Source organism: Stegastes partitus, unplaced genomic scaffold (assembly GCF_000690725.1).
Source record: "Stegastes partitus isolate 25-593 unplaced genomic scaffold, Stegastes_partitus-1.0.2 Scaffold713, whole genome shotgun sequence".
In the NCBI taxonomy this organism is placed as follows: Eukaryota; Metazoa; Chordata; class Actinopteri; family Pomacentridae; genus Stegastes; species Stegastes partitus.
In genome coordinates, this window is record NW_007578444.1 from 146,167 (window position 1) to 167,347 (window position 21,181).

At 39.4% G+C, this 21,181-nt stretch overlaps 1 protein-coding gene across 2 annotated transcripts in view; it reads right to left on the minus strand.

Moving 5' to 3' along the window:
* nrxn3a (neurexin 3a) overlaps positions 1-21,181 on the minus strand; it is a 177,530-nt gene that overhangs the window by 144,296 nt on the left and 12,053 nt on the right. Inside the window, exons 2-4 of one of the 2 annotated variants that reach the window (XM_008291068.1) lie at positions 19,357-19,377; positions 18,341-18,367; positions 16,831-16,842 (exon numbers count right to left, since the gene is read on the minus strand). In XM_008291068.1, the coding sequence (XP_008289290.1) occupies positions 16,831-16,842; positions 18,341-18,367; positions 19,357-19,377 (60 nt within the window). Of the gene's footprint in view, positions 1-11,319; positions 11,338-16,830; positions 16,843-18,340; positions 18,368-19,356; positions 19,378-21,181 lie in introns of both variants that reach the window. The other variant, XM_008291066.1, reaches the window with a different exon arrangement.

Consider the following 21,181-nt stretch of genomic DNA (forward strand, 5'->3'; position numbering starts at 1 on the left):
AGACTGCAAAAATTTTAAAAAATAAATAAATAGTGAAACATTTAATAACAGGGATTAAATATAGAGGAAGAAATGAAGGGCTACAGAAAAAGAAATACTGTGAGAGAGAGAAAGGAAAATAAAAAAAAAAGAGAGGAGAGAGACAGAATGGTTGGTGGGTGGGTGAAGTGGGGGGTGGTGGGGGGCAGATTCTGGTGTGAGAAAGATGAATGATGTAGCCTAAATGAAATGTCATTCCCAGTAATGGGAAAAAGCCCATGCCAGAAAGCAGGTCACTTAAATTGCAAAAGATGTACTTAAGCAGTGTTGCCTGGAGCACAGTCGCTTGACAAAACTGTTAACATTAACTTTCCAAAATCAAAATAAATGGAAGGAGGACAGAAGGGGAGGAAAGGGTAGAAAAGAAAAATGCATCTTGGCTGGCTGCTGGAACTGGGATGGTATCTGCACTGGCAAATAGGATGCTTATGGGTGAGGCACACACACACACACACACAATGAGGAAGCTGCCATGCAAACAGACACCTTTGCAAATATGTGCTACGCTCTCTGTCTCTTTCATGCATATCACATGTCATCTATTTGTACATGTAGCTCTGTGGCTTTAAAGAATGAGCCAAATTGAGTCTGGCAGCTGTACATTGTTTCTTCGAGCTCAGCTTTGTTGCTCCTTTTAATGAGTATTTCAGTAGTTTGTTGACTGCAATAGTCACGTCAACCATGAGTAAAAAATACAGCCTCCAAACCAACATTACAGAGTAGACTTTCCCTTTGAAATACACACACTGCCCCTGGCAGAAATCAATAGGAGGAGGATAAAATGCACTTCCATTTAATTAAGATAACCAGCGCATTTTCGCTCATAATCTCTCTCTTCCCTGCTCCATCTTTCTCTCCCTCCGTCTTTCTTCCTGTGCCGCTACCCGTGTCAATCCCCTCTGGGGGGTGAGAAATGTTGTCGGTAGGAATCTGGATTTAATCGTTTCCCAGATCGACGCCATGTTTTTCTTCCCCTGAAGCGTGTTCTCATTCCCCCACCCCCACAACCTTCTCTTTGAAATGTCGTCTAGGGAGTGTTCTGCAGCCGAAATGTGTTTGCTCTAGGGCAATTGGACTATTGGGGTTGACATCTTCAGCTGAACGGGTTACAATCCATTGTGTTGGTCTGTGCGACAATAAAGCAGTGTCCTGCTGAACTGTTCTCAGCTGCTTTGGGTTTTTCAGCCAATTCACAGACCAAAAAAAAAAACAAAAAAAAAACAGAAAAGCAAACGACACAGTTTATGAACTCTACTATGAATAGTTTAAAAAGCACAGACAGTTAAGATGTGTTTCATTTATTTACTTTCTTGAAGTTTTTATGTCCACTGGGTTATCGTACAACACTATTATTTGCAGTTGACTATTGTCACTACATTGCTTGCAGTCAGTGCAGCCCTTTGACTCCAGAGAACACCTTTGCCTATTGATTGTGATTTAAAAACAAACAAACAAAAAATAAACTCTTGTTCAGTTCGAGGAAAAAAATGCAGATTTTCTTTCTTTGAAATTAATTAAAATGTCTTTCTTTGTCACACAAATTTAAAAAGGAAAAAACCTTTTTGGTGACCTTTAGGTTAAAAAAAGACCTGATTTCAATGTGCATAGTAGCATCACACAACATGCGTTTATGTAAGTCAGCTGATTTGTGTGGTTTACATTTGGATTAGAGATGTCTTTACACCAGGTACAACAGCACACATGCATCAAACACCCCGTAGTAATAAAGTTCTTTAAAGAAAAAGAAAAAAAAGACAAAACATAATTTTAGCTTTTAGAGAGGCACAATCCACCAGGTCATGCAGCTCGTGTTCTTTCTGGTGGGATCCTGTTAAAGAGGTGGAGAGGAACCTACTATAGAAGCACTTCAGGGCCGCAGGATTACACATGGAGAGTGCAGCCACACACAAACACTGACATGTAGATACAGCAACAGAAATACATCCTCTCATAAAGTGTGCATGAAGGGGTTTTAGAATTAGTATGCCCACAGGGTACATATGCGTGCTACAGCTGATGGATGGTGTAATTCTCTAACCTTTTGAAAGGTCATTGCAGTGGTCATGGCCTGCTGCCACACAGATGCAGGGACCTGTACCAGCACACGTTTACAGTACTTTGATTTTGTGCATTTGTTAAATTGCAGATCAACTGTCCTTCCTTTTTTCTGTTTCATCTAAATAAAGTCAGCATGAAGGACGCTGAGGCTGTCTGGCAGTTAAACGTCAAAAATAGAAGGTAATTTACCTCCAGCACTTTGGAATCAACTGTTTTAGTGACTGAATAATTAAAATAAAGGATAAAAAAAAAGAAAAAGAAACAAAAGAAAAAACAGAACAATAAATACTGATACATAGTGCACATGAAGGATCACTGAATGGTTTGCAGTGAGTGCATTGAAGTAAATCACTTACTTTTGCTCTTATAGTTGCTGATCTCAGTCCAACTGCTTTTGACCAACATCTTCAAAACAACAGCTGAGAGATTATCAGAATGCTGTTCCTTCCTTTAGTGGAGTTCTAAACACATAGAGTATATCTGTCTTGATGCATTTCTGTAAGACCTTGGTGGAACAATTCTTTCCTCACCTGTCATGTCATGCTTAAGGTAATTTAACAACTACATTTATCAGTACCACACTAGCTTTATTGTTGTAGCTATAGCTTTGGGTAGTCATTGGTACTTAAGTCCAATTCCTCCTTTTCCTGTCTTTGTGTTCGCAAGGTTATGTGTGACATACATTTTGCTATCTACTCAGTACGCAAGGATCCATGTGGATACCTCTGTGGAAAATGTGTGATCACTTACACTGTAAACACTGCTGACTGTGCCAGAAAAACAAATGGTGTACAACACAAAATACTTGTTTTAAGGAGACACTCGCATTATCCACACCTTTGTAATTAATCATTAAAGCATTGTAATTGACCAGTCAGACTTTAGAGGTGTTCTAATATGTGCTTTCCAACGAAAGCAGGAAGTTCTAGATTCTCCAGAAATCCTCTGTCCACCCACAGTGCAGGACATACCTCAGAAATAATTACATTGATGCAGTGCTGCAGCCCAACCTATACGTGCTGCTGTAGCCTATAAAAAGTCTTTTAGAAATAGATTTATTTATATCATAACCTACAAATGCCCAACATTTAATACCACTCCTGCAGTATAACCCGCTTCAGTTATCCACCTGGACACTTGCTAAAATGAAAACTTCTGTAGATATCTGGCTGCAGTAACTTGCACTTTGAGGATGACATTAACATTAGCTTAATGGCAAACTTAGGCTGCAGGCTAATTAGTTGTGGTCCAACATGATGGCGTAGCTCTTACACTTCAGGCTGAGCTCACTGTTCACTGGCCACAGATATACAAATGTTATTGTAAGCAGTGCTTTGTATGCATGAATGATTAAATTAGACCACCAACCCTGATGCAGGCACAAATTATTCACGACATACTGTATGTGTGTGTTTGCGAATGTGGACACGTTCCGCTATGCTGCAGACACAGAGAGAATTAACTTAGCTCAACAAGAACTGTCTTATTTGTTCATGTCTCAAACACAAAACTCATGTATGGTGAGGAGTCAGGTATGAAATTTCAGTTGCATCTGAATTTACATGTCTTGCACATAGATTTTGCTGAGATGGATTACAAATGCATAGTAAGGTAAATCACTGGAAAGACCTGAATAGCATGTACTACACACACACACACACACTTGTACGGGGGATAGATGCAGTGTGTTTTAATTGTTCCAACACAATGTGACCAAATGCTGTTTCACCCTCAAATGTCAATATTGGAACAGGCCGATTAAATCAAGCATCGGCCAGTCTTTAAAAGAAAAAGCATCTACCGGTAAGCAAGCTTGACCTGACTTCTGAGTTCATACATCCAAATGTTCAATGTACGGCAACTAGATGAGTGACAAAGCCAATCAAGAGTAAAATCTGTGTTAAATGAAGTCTCTGTGAACCAGGGTTTTAAATTACACACACACACACCTGCATTGTCAGTCCCGCCCTGCCGACTTTATTGTGTTTGTGTGTGTGTGTGTGTGTGTGTGTGAGAGAGAGAGCGAGAGAGGGAGAGAGAGAGAGAGCTGTTCATGGTAACAAGCAGAGAGTTCCCAGTGCTCATCATCTCCTGATTACCAGTCTCCTCAAGGTTAGCAAGAGTACACACCTCTATAGTGCAATCAAACCTGATTAGCTGATTAGCATACTACTTGCATAATGTCGCCACAATTCATTACCCATTGAGTGAGTTCATCGCCGCTCCACAGGAAACATTGATCTTTTGCTCGCACATGCCCACACTGCACACATGCAGAGACATCACACACACACACAGCTACACACACTGGTGCAAATGGTCAAGCTCTAGAGTGGATTACCTTTAACATAGGGTAATATCTGATGTACATTAAAGGATGTAAGAAAGAGAAAAAATATTGATACTGGCAAAAACTGAAAAAAAGCACTATTTCATATAACTGAGACATGAATAAAAGCGAAGATGGTCCAGACATTAGACTGACTTTAAGATGTTTTGGCTTGATCATTAGTCACATCTGCCCCCATAGAACAGAAGAGAATCTGGTAGACTATCTGAGTCATATCGGAAGATATCATGAGTATTGGTACATACAGTAGGTAACAAACTAAAGTGCATGCTCTCCAAATGTTGCTTTTGGTGAATATTACCACAGTTGCTGCTATTTAGCTCTGTGGTGGTGAAGACCATCCATCAGGCTCTCATTGCAGTCCCTCACCTCCATATTTGTTTAATCAGAGCTCGGGACTGTTACTTGGACAATAGTTACTCACTCGCTGGTCAGAATTGTTAGAAAGAGGCAAAGACAACTTCAGGCTTAAATCCATTGTGGCCTTTCTGGCTCTGGGTACAGGGCACCTGGGTGATACAGGTGATGGCTGAGTGTTTATCAGAACACATATTGTTTGTTGCTATCAACTCCATCCATCCATCCCTCCCTCCCTCCCTCCCTCCATCCATCCATCCATCCATCCATCCATCCATCCATCCATCTCATGTTTTTAAAATGCAAAATAACAGCCAAGCATGGACCATAAACTGTTACTTTAACTGTGTTGACAATACACAGCATAGAAACATGCCTGTGTGTACTCTAGGCTGCCATTCACTTCATGCTGGATTGGTTTAAACAACTGGGTCATAGCAGCAGTCACACAGAGGCAACTTATGCTTACATTTCTAAACTGTGTAATTTCTGACACAGACTATCTTTTTCCACCAAAGCTGCAGGCCTTAGTGAGCTCACAGGTCTAGAACCTACATTTTGAGTTGACAGTTTTCAACAAGTTTCTCTTGCAAATGTTAACTTTTTTCTGGGCTAGCCCAAAAGCAAACAGTGTACAATAGCTATTAGAGGAAAGAGTGTGTATAAAACACCTAAATGCAACTCTCAGTTCTCTCAGTATGTGTCCAGACAGCTGACAGCCTCACTTTTTACTTTTTGGAAATGTTTCCACTTGTTTGGATGATCAGTGCATACATGTTTCTCGGGGCGTTGGAGTGAAACATCTTTAAGGAATCAGCAGCTAAGACAATTAGAGGGCAATGCGTATACTGATAGAACTGATTGATGTCCAGAATCAGTTTTTGAAAACTGAAATTTGGAACATGCATATTTAGTCAGTTAAATTGGGCATGCTGCAAGGTGGCGCAGTTGGTTAGCACTGTTGCCTCGCAGCAAGAAGGTTGCCGGTTCGCGTCCCGGTGGGGGAACCGGGATCTTTCTGTGTGGAGTTTGCATGTTCTCCCCGTGCAGCGTGGGTTCTCTCCGGGTTCTCCGGCTTCCTCCCACACAATCCAAAACATGTTGAGGTTAATTGGTGATTCTAAATTGTCCGTAGGTGTGAATGTGAGTGTGCTTGGTTGTCTGTCTCTAATTGTGGCCCTGTGATAGACTGGCAACCTGTCCAGGGAGTCCCTTGCCTCGCCCTAAGTCAGCTGGGATAGGCTCCAGGCCCCCCACGACCCCAGTGAGGATTAAGCGGTGTATAGATAATGGATGGATCCTTGGGCATCACCATGTCTGTTTTTTCAGTCAATTAAATCAAATAAATGTAAATCAACTAAGTCCTCTCAAAATAGCTTTCATTGGCAACTTGGAGCATCGCAAACAATATCAGATAATTGTATTGGCTGGTACCACAGACCCTAAACCTTAGAATTCTAGCCGAGCTCTGACTCTGTTTTGTCTGGGTCTGTTGTTTTTGTTGCCACTGCTGTTTGCTGGCATATGATTTCTGCCAGCAAGGTACACAGCACAGTATGGCACTGCATGAACAGCTCGGGTGTGAGCAGCTTGCCAAAACTGGCTTTAGTGTAGATCACATGACAAGATGTTAGTGTGTTGTAGGTCCTAGATGCCTTTTGTTATATTTAGATACTATTTCTACTGTATGTGACTCACTGTACGCACTATAGTGTGATGTCTGAAAGCATACATTACAGCCATCCATAACAGACTTTGTATTCATCCGTTGTACTCAACATGGACTCAAGAGTCAGTCATACAAAATAAATATTATGGGGAGAGTATGAAGCTAGTTTCGGTAACCACAGTCAATTGCAGACACTTGGTTGAGGGGCTCATGGTATCTTATGTTAAAGCACACATTCTGCATGTTATTACCCTTGATGTTAAAGTGTGGAGCACTACAGATGGCATGGACCATGATTGTGGAGACTCTGTGTATGCTGCAGGTGACACGTAATTTACTATGGAGGGTCACTCACACAGACTATTTTACTCACCATGGCTCCAGCATGCTATGTGCTTTGACCTGCTCTTTCCACTGCAGGTGTGCACTGTCCTTAACAATCAACACACTAGCATGAACCATGCTCTCGCGCCTGATGACGTTGCCCTTTCCTCACCAAAACTGTAATGGCCTCTGTGAACATGTCAACAGCCGGCACACAGAAATGTCACTGCGTTATTCAACATGTTTACTGGCTTCTCCTTGATTTTAGTTTATTCAGGTCACTTCGCTGTTGAAGGAGGAAGAGAAAATAAATCATTGAGTCAGTGGTCTCACAGACCAGTGTGGTTAAAATGTTTAGAACCATGTGTCCACTGGTCAGCTGCAGTTATGTATTTGAGGACATTTTGTTTGTGGAGCCTGACGCAGGAAGCATGTAGCTAGCTGTGAAAGCAATTGTTCGACGTGACATGAGGCCATGAAGTCTGAATAACACCTCAGTGAGTCATCATTTTTTTAAAGACACGGATGTTGACTCAGTACAGTCTCAAAAGAAATTATTTGTTTTTCTATTTTTTTTCTTTTTTTGTCTTCTTCTATGGGCAAAGTGTGACTCACCACATGTACGCTGTGGGTAAAAGCCTGCCATTGGCCGTACATTTCATTCACTACCTGTGTGCTGTCATCTTCAAAATCTCCTTCAGTATGAAAAACGACAAGAACAACCTTTGCACAGCAACCTGTACACTGAAAAAAGTTTTACCAAAGGTTTGATTTGTGGTTGTAGAACAATTCCCAGGTGTCTATTTTCAGTGCAGCATCTTGTTCTTAGATCATCAAATACAACTTTGATTGTTAAAAATATATATAAACACAATAGAGCATCTTTTTTTTTTTTTTTGTCTCTATACCAGACCAGATGGAGTCAGACCATTCTACACATCCCACAAGTTTTTCTAATATTGGCAGCGTCTCACTCCTGTTTCCAGTGTCCTGCTCCTCTTGCTCTTCCTGCCAACTGGAATCCACCAACTATGATTATTAATTGTTTTAATTGTGCAACAGATGATAAATTTTGTATTTGTTTTGGAGGCCTGGTTGAGCTAGGCGTTAGGGAATCTAGGGACTTTCTGTTCTTTGGAAGCCAAATTCTGTTTATACGTCGATGTAACCCTCAAAAGGACGATGTGTCATCATCAAAGGTCAGCCTGAAGGGGGAAACAGTGGAAAGGACTTTCTGGAAGATTTCACAACTGCAGTTGTTTCAAACATCCCAATCGTCCAGTGTAACATGGAAACGAATCAAAACTCAAAATATAGAGATGATCTGTCTGTGTGGAAGCACATTAGATTAACTGCATTAGAGATGAATACTGCTATTACTTGTATTATTACTGAGCTCTCCTAATAAATACACAACCTGCAGTTTTCATGCAATACAACCCAGAGCAGTCCTGGCTTACTGTTTCTGACTTACTGACATGATGCTCTATTTTCACACATGACTACATGCTTAAGATACTGTAATTGAACTTGTCGATGTCTGTGTAAGTAGTGGAAATGGAAGGAAACAACTAAATAATTTAGGACTCCACCCAGTTTAAACCAGGCCCATTCCAAATCTGAATCCAAACAGTTTCCTGCCACATATGTAGATACAGATGGTTATTTACTCTGAATTCAACTAAATATCTAGACAGCTTATAGAACAATGTCTTATAAATGAAGACATAGATTTGCTGATGTGTTCAAGATGCCAGTGATTACCAGCCAGTCACAGTATATATAACTCACAGTGGACAGTTGTCTGCAGTAAATAATCAAATGGCACTGGACTCCACAGCCTTTAGTGGTTTAAGGGTAGTGAAAACCACATCAGCATATGTCTCTAGAATCCAGTGTATGGTGGATTATAAAGTGTTTGTTCTTAGGTTATGCAAGATTTGTTTTGGCACCAGATCCTTTTGAACTTTTTTTCAGCAAAATGTCAAATATGAGTTTTGCAGGATGAGCTGTGTAATATTAACAAGATTTCAATTAAACACAGAGGTCAGGCTGTAACTGAAGAGGGCATATTGGATGTTACAGACCATGAAATCGCTGTTATCATCTCTAATTCCTTCCATTCATGTGGGCCAGTAGGAACCTCCTGCACCTTCTAACAAGTTCAGCATGAGAGTGACCCCCTGTTTAATGAAACCTTACTGTCGTGTCATTTAATGACGGTGGAGCCACGATTTTACACTAAAAAGTCCACAATTGAGAGCAGCTGCTGGAGCACAAGCCAAAAGAGTTTCACAGAGACAAGTTCAGTTCATGTCCCGCCTTGAACCATAATAATAATAATAATAATAATAATGTGTGTTCACCTGTGTTTTCAGCTGGTGTTTGGTTAAATCTAAAACTTCTTAGTTAGGTTTAGAAAAGGATCCTAGTTTTCTACATTTACCATACATTACAAAGCTCCATTTTGTACATTTATACATTTTGTTGTGACAACTGCAACGGAGGTTAAAGGAATATGATTTGAACCAGCTGTAAGCAGAAACATTATAAAGCCACAAAAAGTACCCAGACTTTGTTATATGGGCCTGCTCTAAACAGTGCAGTTAAAACTCTCCAGAGTTCACCTTGATTTCCCTTAGAAGCTGCTGTCCACCTTCCCCCCCTCTGCTTGCTGATGCTGGGCTATCCCCAGCCTCAGTGTCTGGCTCACTTACCAGCATTCAGTGAAGCGCAGAAAACCCAACTGTCCAAGCGCCCCCACCCCCACCATACCCACCTTGTTCATGACTTCATCCAGTCACAAACAGGTTCCTGGGATTGTCTGCTTTATTTTACGGGGTCACTTTAGTTACTATCTGATGAACTCATGTATCTGAATGAGTCACACACATACAGTGTAATAACAATGAAATAAATCAGCCGACACAGGAGAGCTACAATGAATGTTGTATTGTGAGTTTAAATAATAAATAACAGTAGCCTGGATGTTTATTCATACGTTTAATGATAATGAATTCACCCATTTTGCTGCTAATGACTTAATTAATAGTTTTACTAAAACCAAACAAGCAATGCTAACAACATTCAAATTTCTGTTGAAATTAAGAGAATTTCGGTGAACAATGAGCTCTTTCAAGGATCAAATATACTAAATACTGACTAACTGCAACTCTATATTTTGAATAAGAGCTTTCTCCCTCTACAGCCATGTCTGAGCATCTGTCAGTGCTGGCAGCTCAGTAAGGGTCCAGCTCATATGTTCTTTGTCCCCACACTCAGTCATGCACACTGCGACAGTGCTTTTTCAAGAAAAAAGCAGCACATGCATTAATCAGAAACACGGACCCACTTAGAGTTTTAAAATTAAGATAAAGAGCAGGAACGAATCAACAATTTTAAAAGGGGGTGGGGCTGTGGAAGAGGGAGGTGAGTAATCCCCTCTTATTAATCAATTAAATCACAATTCACTGCCTGCATTTCTGTTTTTCCTTCACTTCAATAGCAGTAAACTAATATCAGGTTTTCATGTATGATGTGATGTAAAACCATTTCTTACTATAAAGTAATGTTTATTTTACGAGTTTCTAAACTGATTTATATATAACAATTACACAAAGAGAAGCTGAAAATGAAAGTAAAATTTGTAAGAAGGAAGGAGCCCTCGTCCAGGGATCTTAGGCCTCACAGATCAGACTCCAGACAATAGAAACAGGGGCTAGTTTTTTACTCAAAAATGGTGAATTTAAGTAAGTAGCAGTAAAATAGTGAATAATTTAAAGTAAAAAGTTTCCCCTCTGTGGAGGACAATAATGCAACATCATAAATATACAGGACTGTATCCAATCATACTGTGGTGGTCCACCACTATTTTTAACTAGCATTTCTTTATATTGTTATTAATTGATGGTTGAGGAAACACTGACATTCCTGCCATTAAAAACAAGCGTGTGTGTTTGTGTGCGAGTGTGTGTTTGTTTTCAGATACAAAGCTCAGGGTAGTTTTTTTGCACATGTGGGTGGATAAAGCAGCATTTCAGCGAAAGTGGGGGCGTTGCAGCATTCACATTCCGCAGGATTGTCCCACTGTTGCCACTTAAAAGAGTGAATGAGAATAAAAGTTGTTTTTTTGCTTCTTAAGCAGCGGAAACATTATTGTTTCTTTGTTTTGTTGATGTTGCATCATTATGTGATTGTCATCATCAATCTCTACTCAGGATCCAACTTTTAAACAATGTCCTTACCTGACAGTCGGCCACGTTAACAATAAACAACTGATTAATTATTTAAAATAATTGAATACAGTGGATCTTTGTCCATTTCCTGATAAAACCAATTTTAACCAATGATGCTTGCTGTTCGCTGCATAATCAGATCAGTTATAATTTGACTTTGAACAGCGTATAAAGTAAACACCAGGTTACATGATTTTAAAATTAATTTAAAAAAATAAACAATGACTTTATTTAAAATTGTTATTCAGCGATTGTGTAGAACACAACAAAATGAGCTGCAGTTCCACCTTTTATATTATTGATCTCTTCACAAAGGTTTGATAACAGAATAATCCTCGTACCTGATCTACATGCAGAATGAATTGTGCGTTGTAGTTAACGTTAATGCAGCTGCTGGAAACAGCTGCACATCTGGACTGGATGCTGACAAACACTGTTGCAGCAATTTTGTCAGTCCAGAAAATCTGTCAGCATTTACTGGCACGACTCAGAGTATTGCAGATATACTCCATCATTTTAGTTTGAATGTTGTTTGAAGCATGTAATCAGAGTCCGGCTGCTCCTGAACCTCAGCAGCATTAGCAACTGCAGCTGGTTTCTGCTGACAGACACAGCTCCCAGCCTGTGCTACCGTTTGAAAATCCTAGTTTACAATCAGCATGAACCTCAAGTAACTCGTCAAACTGCACAGCTGCCAACACCCTTCTACAGCTTGGTGCTGCATAGTTCACTAACAGGACTGCCACAGTTAGCAGTTAGACTGTAGTGAGGTGCACTTGTGCACTGTTACGGGCGGTCTGCAAACACGCCTTTAACTCCACCTCATTAAACAGTAAGAGGCTCCACCAGGTAACACAGCACATCAACTATTTAACCGCTTTACCATTTAACAAGCAGCATCCTCTGGGGCTGAAAACTAAGGCCAAAGTAGAATTTCCAAAACCTGCAGTTCCTCAAATGTCCACTTGAGGCGGGCTCCAAAAGTGAGTCAGTCCCTATAGAACCCAATGTTAAAATACCCAACTTTACAACAGAAAAAAACAGGTTTACAGTCTGGTTCACCAAATGGTTTTGGTCTCTATAACACATTATCCTGTTACTGACACATGGAGCAGCATGAATTTTTATATACCACACAAAACTGTATTCAGGTTGTGCATACATAATGCTATGGCAACTTTGAGTTAAAGCTGAGTACTGTCAAAATCCATGACCCAGAAATGTTTGCATGGCCTGCCTTAGTGCCACCTCGACCCATTATTGGATTGTCCCGCATGTAGGAGGAGTCTCTCACGACCAAAACAGTGATGGACAGGGCCAACACACTGAGCTTCAAAACTTTAGCAATTAGGGTTTTGATTGCTTGACAACTAGAAAAAAAATTAACTGTGTTATTATCTTCAATTAACTGATTAACAATTAGTCAATAACCTCCCTGATTGCTAAAATTGTTACAAATCACAAGGTGAGCAAAATTCATTTGGGCAAACAGGGCTGTACATTTGTCTGTTAGTTTGTTTAAATGAATCGGTGTGACAGATCCACTAACAGTCAACAGGCTGGTTATCACAACTAACGGTGTTGCTTATCCAGCATTACATTCATTGTGGTGGTACAGAGCATTCAGACAAAAAAACACCAAGGTGTTAAAACAGGCACACAAACAAAAACTCAGAGAATGACCTTGAGGCTGATAGCGGTGTTTGTTAGAAGATAGAATCTAAATCCAGGGTGTAGAAGTGTGAAGGTTTATTTGATGCCAAAAGACTGCACAGTGTTTTCTATCTGGACCGAATTTAAAGCTCTGCAAAGTTATCACAGCAGCAGTCATCTTATCTTATGTCTTAATAATCACGAGTGAAACAAGAGAAACATGTTGTTCACGTTACAGTGTCCTCTCCTATGAATGTGTGACTGTAGATGTGTGATTGGCTACTGAAATGTTTTGCCAGATAACGTTACGGTGCAACAAAAGTTGGGATACAATTATTAATATTGTGCTTTTTTTTTTTTTTGCTCGTTTCCTTTGTGTTGGCTCTACTCCTTCATCAAGAATCATAGCTGTATTTAAACCAGTGGTAAGTGGCCAAAATTACATTAAGAGAGCGAGCACGAAGAGAGAAAGAAGCTAATAAAAATTGACAAGATTGGAAACTGGTAGTGATTTCAGAAAGAAGAGCAAGAGGTGAAGGAAAGACAAAAAAACAGGGAAAGAGTAATTAGGGAGTGAATGAAGAGTGAAAATGAAGAAGACAACGGAGATAGCAGAGGACGGAAAGCACCGGCAGAGATAAGCGAAGCAGAGGGGAGAGATCGACCAAGAGAATATTAAAAAGAAAAAAAAGAGAGTCTAAGAAAACGATATCTAAAAAAAAAATGAGGAAAGAAGCATTTGCTTTTAGTCCATGACAGTAAATTATGACTCCCCAATGGCAGAGACACAGCTTCTTATTATCCCTTTCACTCTCTATCTGCTTCTCTGCCACCAGCGAGACGCCATGCAAATAGAGCCGGAATGGTGCCTCTTGTCTGACTAACAGGAGCAACAGGGAGCCGGTGAGTGCGTGGCGCCTAATAATGTCTACCATCTCGCTCAGGGATTAGACAGAGCAACAAGGCAAAAAGACAGGTGGTGAGGGATGAGGAATCTCCAGGAGCTTACACAAGCTTGTTCTGTGAATGGGGGAAGCCATTACAGGTGTACACAGCAGGTTACGACCAATCACAGCTCCTGAAGACAAACACCCGAAGACGTTTCTGTACTGAAGCTTACATTTCAAACTGCATTTACGTGCTACGGGGAAATCTGTTCTTCAGCCACAGTATGGCACTGCTGTTCAATGTACACTTTATGACTCAAACAAGCATTTTTAAGGTAGACTGTGAGTGTGAGTGTACAAGAGATCTTTTTTTTGTGATTTTTCTTTTTTTAAAAAAAGCAGTTAGAATTTTGGCGTTTCATCCAACACTGTGCATCTTTTTTTATTGACAGGACACGAGGTTTTTATGTCAAATCTAGATTTCTAAAGTAATTTGTAGATGTGATGCTAAAGTAGAAACATTTATTCAGCACAACACAGGGAGAGGGATAAATACAAAAAGAGAAAGACAATCATTCTTCAGAGAACCTACACGCTCAAAACAGTCATAACTGTGAAACACTTCTTATGGCATCTAGTGCTGCAACTATTGCCAAAAGCGAATGACTGATTGTCAATTATGGAGGTTTGCAATGGGGTCAGAAAAAATACTTCATGCGTTAATAAAGTGTGGATGTGCAGCATGTAGCAGAATTGAATTCAACTTACTGTGTAACATTTGAAAAAAGGGGGCATGAAGGATGGTCCAACTAGAGAAAGAGGAGAAACTACAGTTTCTTCTAGATAGTAGCATTTCCGGAACAGATTTTATGTGTTCAGAAACTCGCTTCCAATTAATTAAAGAACACAGGACATACATTTTTACATTGGAACGTATAAGAGTGTTAAATATGGAAACAGTGAGCGACTGACATGGCAGAGCTAACAACAGAACATCTCCCTGTGACACACCATCTCTTACTCTGTCTGTTCTTCTGACCCTCTGTGTCTTCATGTGCATCTTTGCAGGATTCTTTCCACCCACTTTGAATCATTCACTCACTGCTTGTCGCTACCTTCACACCTCAGCTTCTCTTACAGTCACTGAATTATTTGGTACTTAAGTGCAACTGAATTAAACATCAAATAACACTTAATATGTCTACCAAACACCTGATAAAGGCCTCTAAAAGAAATCCAGCAAAACATAATTTATATAAAAAAAATAAAGTTTTTGCTTATTTTCTGGAAGGCAAAATTACATTATTTACATTTTTTTTTAATCCAAGTCACAATTTAACAAAAAAAGTATATCAATGCCAGAATGCCAGGATAAACTAATGGCATCTGAAGCATTTGAACAACCAGAAAATGCTGTCATCTTTTCTGTCGAGCAGAGCTTACAAGCAGCACAGAGGCTGAGTTTGCTGTTGTGAGGAGACAAGCAAACCACTGAAGGGAACTGAACGCTTCACTGTGGTGACAGCAGAACTAAATCTGTGCCAACTTAAACAAAAGATTAACATTTAGGATGTGTAATTTGTTAGTCTTAAAATACAACTTGGAAGAATATTTCAAGGTGTTATGTAGTCACTGTAGGAAGTTGTCTGAAATTATAGTGTTGAAAAATCTGTGGAATATTGCTTAAACTGACTCTTTTGTCATGATTTTATCACCAACTTACACTGTTTATCTAAGCAGGTACCCTACCTGAAAGCATCTACAAGGCTTCACCACGAAGAACTTGTTTCTAGAGACATTTCTGTTATGTAAAGCAGAACCTTTAGGCCTGAATAACCCAGAGGCCTATATACAACAAGCACAGGTCAGGGAGAACCAAACAAGATGGTAGACATCATGATATTTACGTGCAAGCTATGAGCATCTTTTTGCAAATACTTCAGTCTAAAGAGTTACACTGGGCATTGTGCACGTGTAGACATTGAGTAAAGATGTATGTATATACATCACTGCACCTGGAATTTCTTTTCAATTTCTCTGAACCAAATTTTCTCTTTGTTTTTGTGATGCTAGCAGCCAAACCGTGGCAATGCTGACATGTGCATCCTTTTTATCAATCAGTCAGGGCCGTGTGGCATCTTTCCAAAAGGCAATCTAGGAACAGCGCAGACATTTTCCATATGTATAAGTCATTAAAATCCCTCTCTGGTTATGGATTTAAAACTGAAAATGTGCATCAAAGTTAAAAATGTAGATTTTATTTCCATGAAAATAATCTCTTCATGCCTTAAAATAGAGGTAACTTTTGCTCGCTTGCTTTCTCTACAATTCGTACATACCTCTCATACCTCTCCTTTCACTCACGCCATCCCACTGATGGCAACTTGAGCACACCAGTTCATCTCAGCTATGCTCGGACACTGTAAAGCTACTCTACGTTATACAATGACAAGTTGTAATACTGGAATAATCAAAGCCGACTCAGAGGAAGAATGAGCTTCCTTCCTTATACCCCAAAAGTCTGAATATGTGTTTTTGAGACTGTCATTGTGCTAATGACAGTCTCTATCTGCACTAAAGGTAACTAATCCATTGGTCAGTGTCAGTGAGAACCTTCCCCGCATGCCTCAAAGTGTCACAGCAAAACTTTGACCAACATAACTAAGGTGAGCTGAAAGCACCTACATTTCTATCACACCACAACAAGCAGGTTAGAGTGTGAGCGTTGCTTCAGTCAGTGGATTATAGCGTCTGACTGTCAGTTCTCTTGCTTAAGGAAACCCTTTCCTGTCACTGCTTACATCAGACAGAAGAGACTGAATTATAAATCCTGTCATTTGAACTCAGCTGATGAACTGAGTAATGAGTAGACACTCTGGTTTACTGAGAAAGAGGGTGGAGAGGCTTCTTCTGAAAACTGATCCACGCTGACGGTTGTTCATTTTGCATCATACAACTGTCTCACAACGTTTAAGTGTACACTGCAGGCCTTCGAACGAATTACAAAACACATATACACGGGGAGGAAACACAAAGCAACACACTCTCTTTTTTCCTTCTCCTTCAATTAAGGTTGGCTTAATTACTCGCTTAATCCGAGCACCCTCAGTGAGAAACCATTACAGAAGAGAAACTGAACACAGACAAGTAAACACATTAAAACATCAAACACATTGCACTGCACTGCTCTCAAACACTCACAGAGCAAGCGTCGCTTTTCATACAGGCGGAAATAGAAAGACTGCGAAAAAGCTGTACCTTTGCTTTTAGCTAGAAGAGCAGAGGGAGGCGGAGAAGCGCAGAGAATCCACGGCCGAGAGAGCCCCGACGGGGAAGAGGGAGAAGAGGAAAAGTAAGTTCACATTCTAGCAGACACTGAACATATCATATCATGAGGAATAATTACTGTGAAGTAGCAACTCTGATGCAACTGAACATCTCAAAGCACTTGAGATATGCAACCACATCAGGTGTCTGAGGGACCAGTTAGCAGTAACTACACAGATGGCACAGCAGGTTTGAACATCTTCAGGCCAGTCAAACTGTGTGACGCAGATTTTTTTGGTGGAAATTTATACAATCTACATAATGCCGAAACTGCATTGTATATTTAAATAGGTTTCAGCGATCACAGGAGGTCAAATACATGAAGGGGAAAAAAGGGGAAGAAAAAAACGTCTATCTGGTTTCTTGTATCGTTTAAGTACTTTATACAGGAAAATGACTTTTATTTTGGAGAATTTATATTCAAAACAGTCTCCCAAAAATTACATTTCTATACAGCTGAACCGCTTTCTCAATTTTATTTGATTACAAAAGCATTTTCTCCCCCAAGTGATAAGACTGTAAATGTAGACTTAATATTTGAAGGAGCCACAAGTTCCTTCATTCGTTATTTACTTTCTGTTTTTTACACTTTGGCTGAAGCTTTCACAAGAATAACTATTTAGTGGAGGATTGGTTTAGTTCAGGAACCAAAACTGCAGGAATAGGTTTAGGAAAACTGCACAATATGGATTTAAATTTGACTACCATTGTAAAGCTTCAGTAAAAGTCAACTAGAATTCTCCTTTACTCCTCTTGAAGACATTTCACCTCTTATCCAATAGGCTTCTTCAGTTGTGATCTTAAGACTTTAGGTTAAGGGAAGTTGCTTTTTACTGAAGCCCCTAAGAATAAATGACAAATTATTGATCAGAAATAATTATTGATGCAGCACTAAAAACATAATCTGACAAAAAAAAATCCCTCCAAGCAGAATGCAGATTCATTTTTTTGTTATTTTTGAGCGACATGGCTGGTGTGTTTTGCAATATTTCAATATATGTATTTTACTGTGCATCTGCTGATGGAAACAGTGAGTCAATGAAGCTTCAGCGGTGGCCGTCCATAGTTATTTTACAAAAAAGCTTAACCTTAAAATAGCTGTCTTTCCTTAGCTGGAGGCTCGTGACTAAGCCAGAAGGCAGTTTACTGTAGGTTGACTTAACAGTAAATCCACTTTGTAGTTACTGCAAGCTTGAAATATTTCAAGGAAAAATACATATTTGTACAGTCCAACATATTTCAAGCAATGGTCTTTACATTACAAATATGTGATTAGTTCGTTGTGGCCTTTAAATGAAGAATAAAATCACTCTGTTTATCACAACGTATATAGAACCATGCACTTCATATACAGTCCACAGCAACACCAAAACATGCAGCTCCACATTAGAATCACACACAAAATCAGTGCTTGTTAGAAATGAGGTAAAGAGAGGCATACCTTGTTCTGCCATCATATGTGCAAGGCCTTGAGAAGATAAGAGAGGGAAAAGAGAGGGAAAAGAGAGGGAAAGGAAATGGGGAAAGAGAACACTTGAGCAAAGTGTAACACTTAGTTTCAATACTCTCTGGTATTGTGATGATACATGCTTATCCCAAGAGGAAAAGCATGCCATCAGAACACACATGTTTTATAAAGCCTTCTGTGTTTGAGCAGGAGGCTTCCTTGTAAGAAAGAACACACATGTAAGCCCATCTCCACTGTAGGTTCAGTAAATGAGCTCCCACTGACCTGCTGTATGGACATATAGCTGTGATAACTGTTGCTTTTTCTTTGACTATTCAAGGCAGCAAAAATAAAACAACATTGACATGTCATGTATTTACACATTGTGCTGAGGAGAGTGACATTCATTTCTATTTCTATCTCTGACATGGTGAATGTAGGTCCAACATTTATGGTCTCTTAGCTCTGTTTTTGGTCGCCACCTACTCCTCAGAGAGATACTTGGCTTTTTGCAGCTCAGTGTTGCACTGTGTTCACCAGCTAGTCTATAGCTGCACTAAAGGCACTAGTCACCTGTTTGGTGCTGGACTAGTAGCATACAGTAAGCAGTGGATGGTTAAAGCTGTTTTGTTGGGCTTCTGTAGCTAAAAATGTCACTGACAGCAAATTGGAACAAATTGGGAGTAAACCACAACAGTAAAGCTGCGTTTGCACATCTGAACAATAGGTTCAAACTCTCAATAGTTGTGTTTCCATATAACTGTGAAGCCAAGCAAGCCTTTAAAATGCTACACATTTATGATTATTATTTTGATTAACTTGTAGGCTTGTTTATTTGAACTGCTTTGGAGTGAATTAACTATATGATGTAGCCTCAACCCGCCATCACAAAGCCCACACTGTGTCCACACTCTCCTAACCCGTCTGGATATCTGCCGCTCTACAAAATAGTTGCAACTTTTGTCATATATTTATTACTTGACATTGTTTTTGTTTTTTTTCAAACTCACCTGGCATATTGTTGTTGACCTCTGGAGTCAAAGGAGAAAGAGAAAACAAGCAAACAAAGGCAGCATTAGAAACACTCTTATTACTTGCATGTTGTCTGTCATGCAAAAGATTATACACTTCATGGTCCATACAGAGGGCCGGCAGCACGCACAGCCATTTGCATGTCCTTTACAAATCAGAGGCTTTTAGCAATGAAGAATTAAAGCAGCAGCATTTGCTTTGAAACCATCATTTACTCCCATTACATGAAATTCAAAGAGAAGCGTTCAACAGCAGTAAACAGCATGTCTTATTCACATACACTTGAAGTATTCAGCTATCTTTGAATGAACACACATTTTCTTACTAACGCCAGGTGTTGTTGCTAAATTATAGAGACACAAAATGGACAAGAAAAAAACATTACTGAAATAAGAACTTGATCAAATAAAGATTGCAGAAGCTGCAATGCCATCAGCTGTCAGTGTGTTCAGTGAAATGCCAGACTGATGATTTAGTCCCGAGAGCAGCAGGTGTAAAAACTCTACAGTCGAAACCCAAGATTCTACTGGAGACAATGAACATCAACAGCAAAACGTTTGGAAATATGATGCTGCTTTTTGAGCGTTTATCACAGGTTACATTGGTAGTCACGTTGACCTGAGGGTGGCACTCGATAACCAAACAAGGGTCACAGAGCAGAGATCTTCTCTAAATGGTACCTATTTCTAAACATACAAAGCAGGTCACACCATCAAAATCATCCAGTGAGAATACAAAGTGATGCTATTGGGACTATGTGAAGTCAAAAACCTAATGGTTTGTCAACCTAATGTGTAAAAATATAGCCGGTATAAATGACATTTGCACATTTTTTAAAAATAATTGGCATGTTCTGTACATTTTATTACAAAAAATAATGAAACAACATGTGAAACCACTACAGACTCTCACATATGAATATATGAATTAAAATTGCTGCCCAGAACTCTAACAATGTGTGAATGTAATATCAACAAAAAATTGATTTAAACAAACAGAATATAAAGGCAGAATTTACCACATAATTTCAATTTGAAGGGAATTATTGAGAATATCTTATGTCAAACACAAACATGGGGAATAACTTAATGATCTGTACATGTCAAAAGACATCATAACACAGTGGAGACATTGGCTGTTTCACCACTGATTACAATGATGTGCTTCAGCTACATGGCAAAAACACATTGAATATAGACTGGCCAAGGGGTAGTGACAACCTAATGAAATCTTTAACATCACATTTTTAAAATGCATATAGTTTTGAATGGGTTCACAATGTAAAATGTGATATATAAATACAGTAGATTGTAAAAATAGAAATAAAATACAAATTTGTAAATTGAAAAAATGGGAATTTAATTCTTTGTGTGTCCACTTTTATTTCTGATGACAGACTCAATCCTGGAGGCTGCCAGAGCTGCACAAATTACTGAAGAGTTGGTTTCTTTTCCATTGGGGTTATGTTGCTCTGGCTTCTCTTTAAAATGTGCCAAAGGTGTTCCACTGGAGTCAAGTCAGAAAACATCCTTGTCCAGGTCATAGTTTATAATGTGTTTTTTAATTTTTCTTTATTATTATTATTGTTTTTTTTTTTTTTATAGAAATTCCTTTTGGATTTGATTGATTTAATTGTTAACTAGCAGGGTTGCCTCATGGCACAATCCAAATTCTCTGCAAGTCTTTAAATGTTCAGTGTGGTAGGTTGCTGCCTGGCGGTTGCTGCTGTTGTTTCCCATAGTGAACAGGATTTTGAAAACTGTAGCACATAGATAATAGAAGGGAGGAGGAAGCCACATGAAA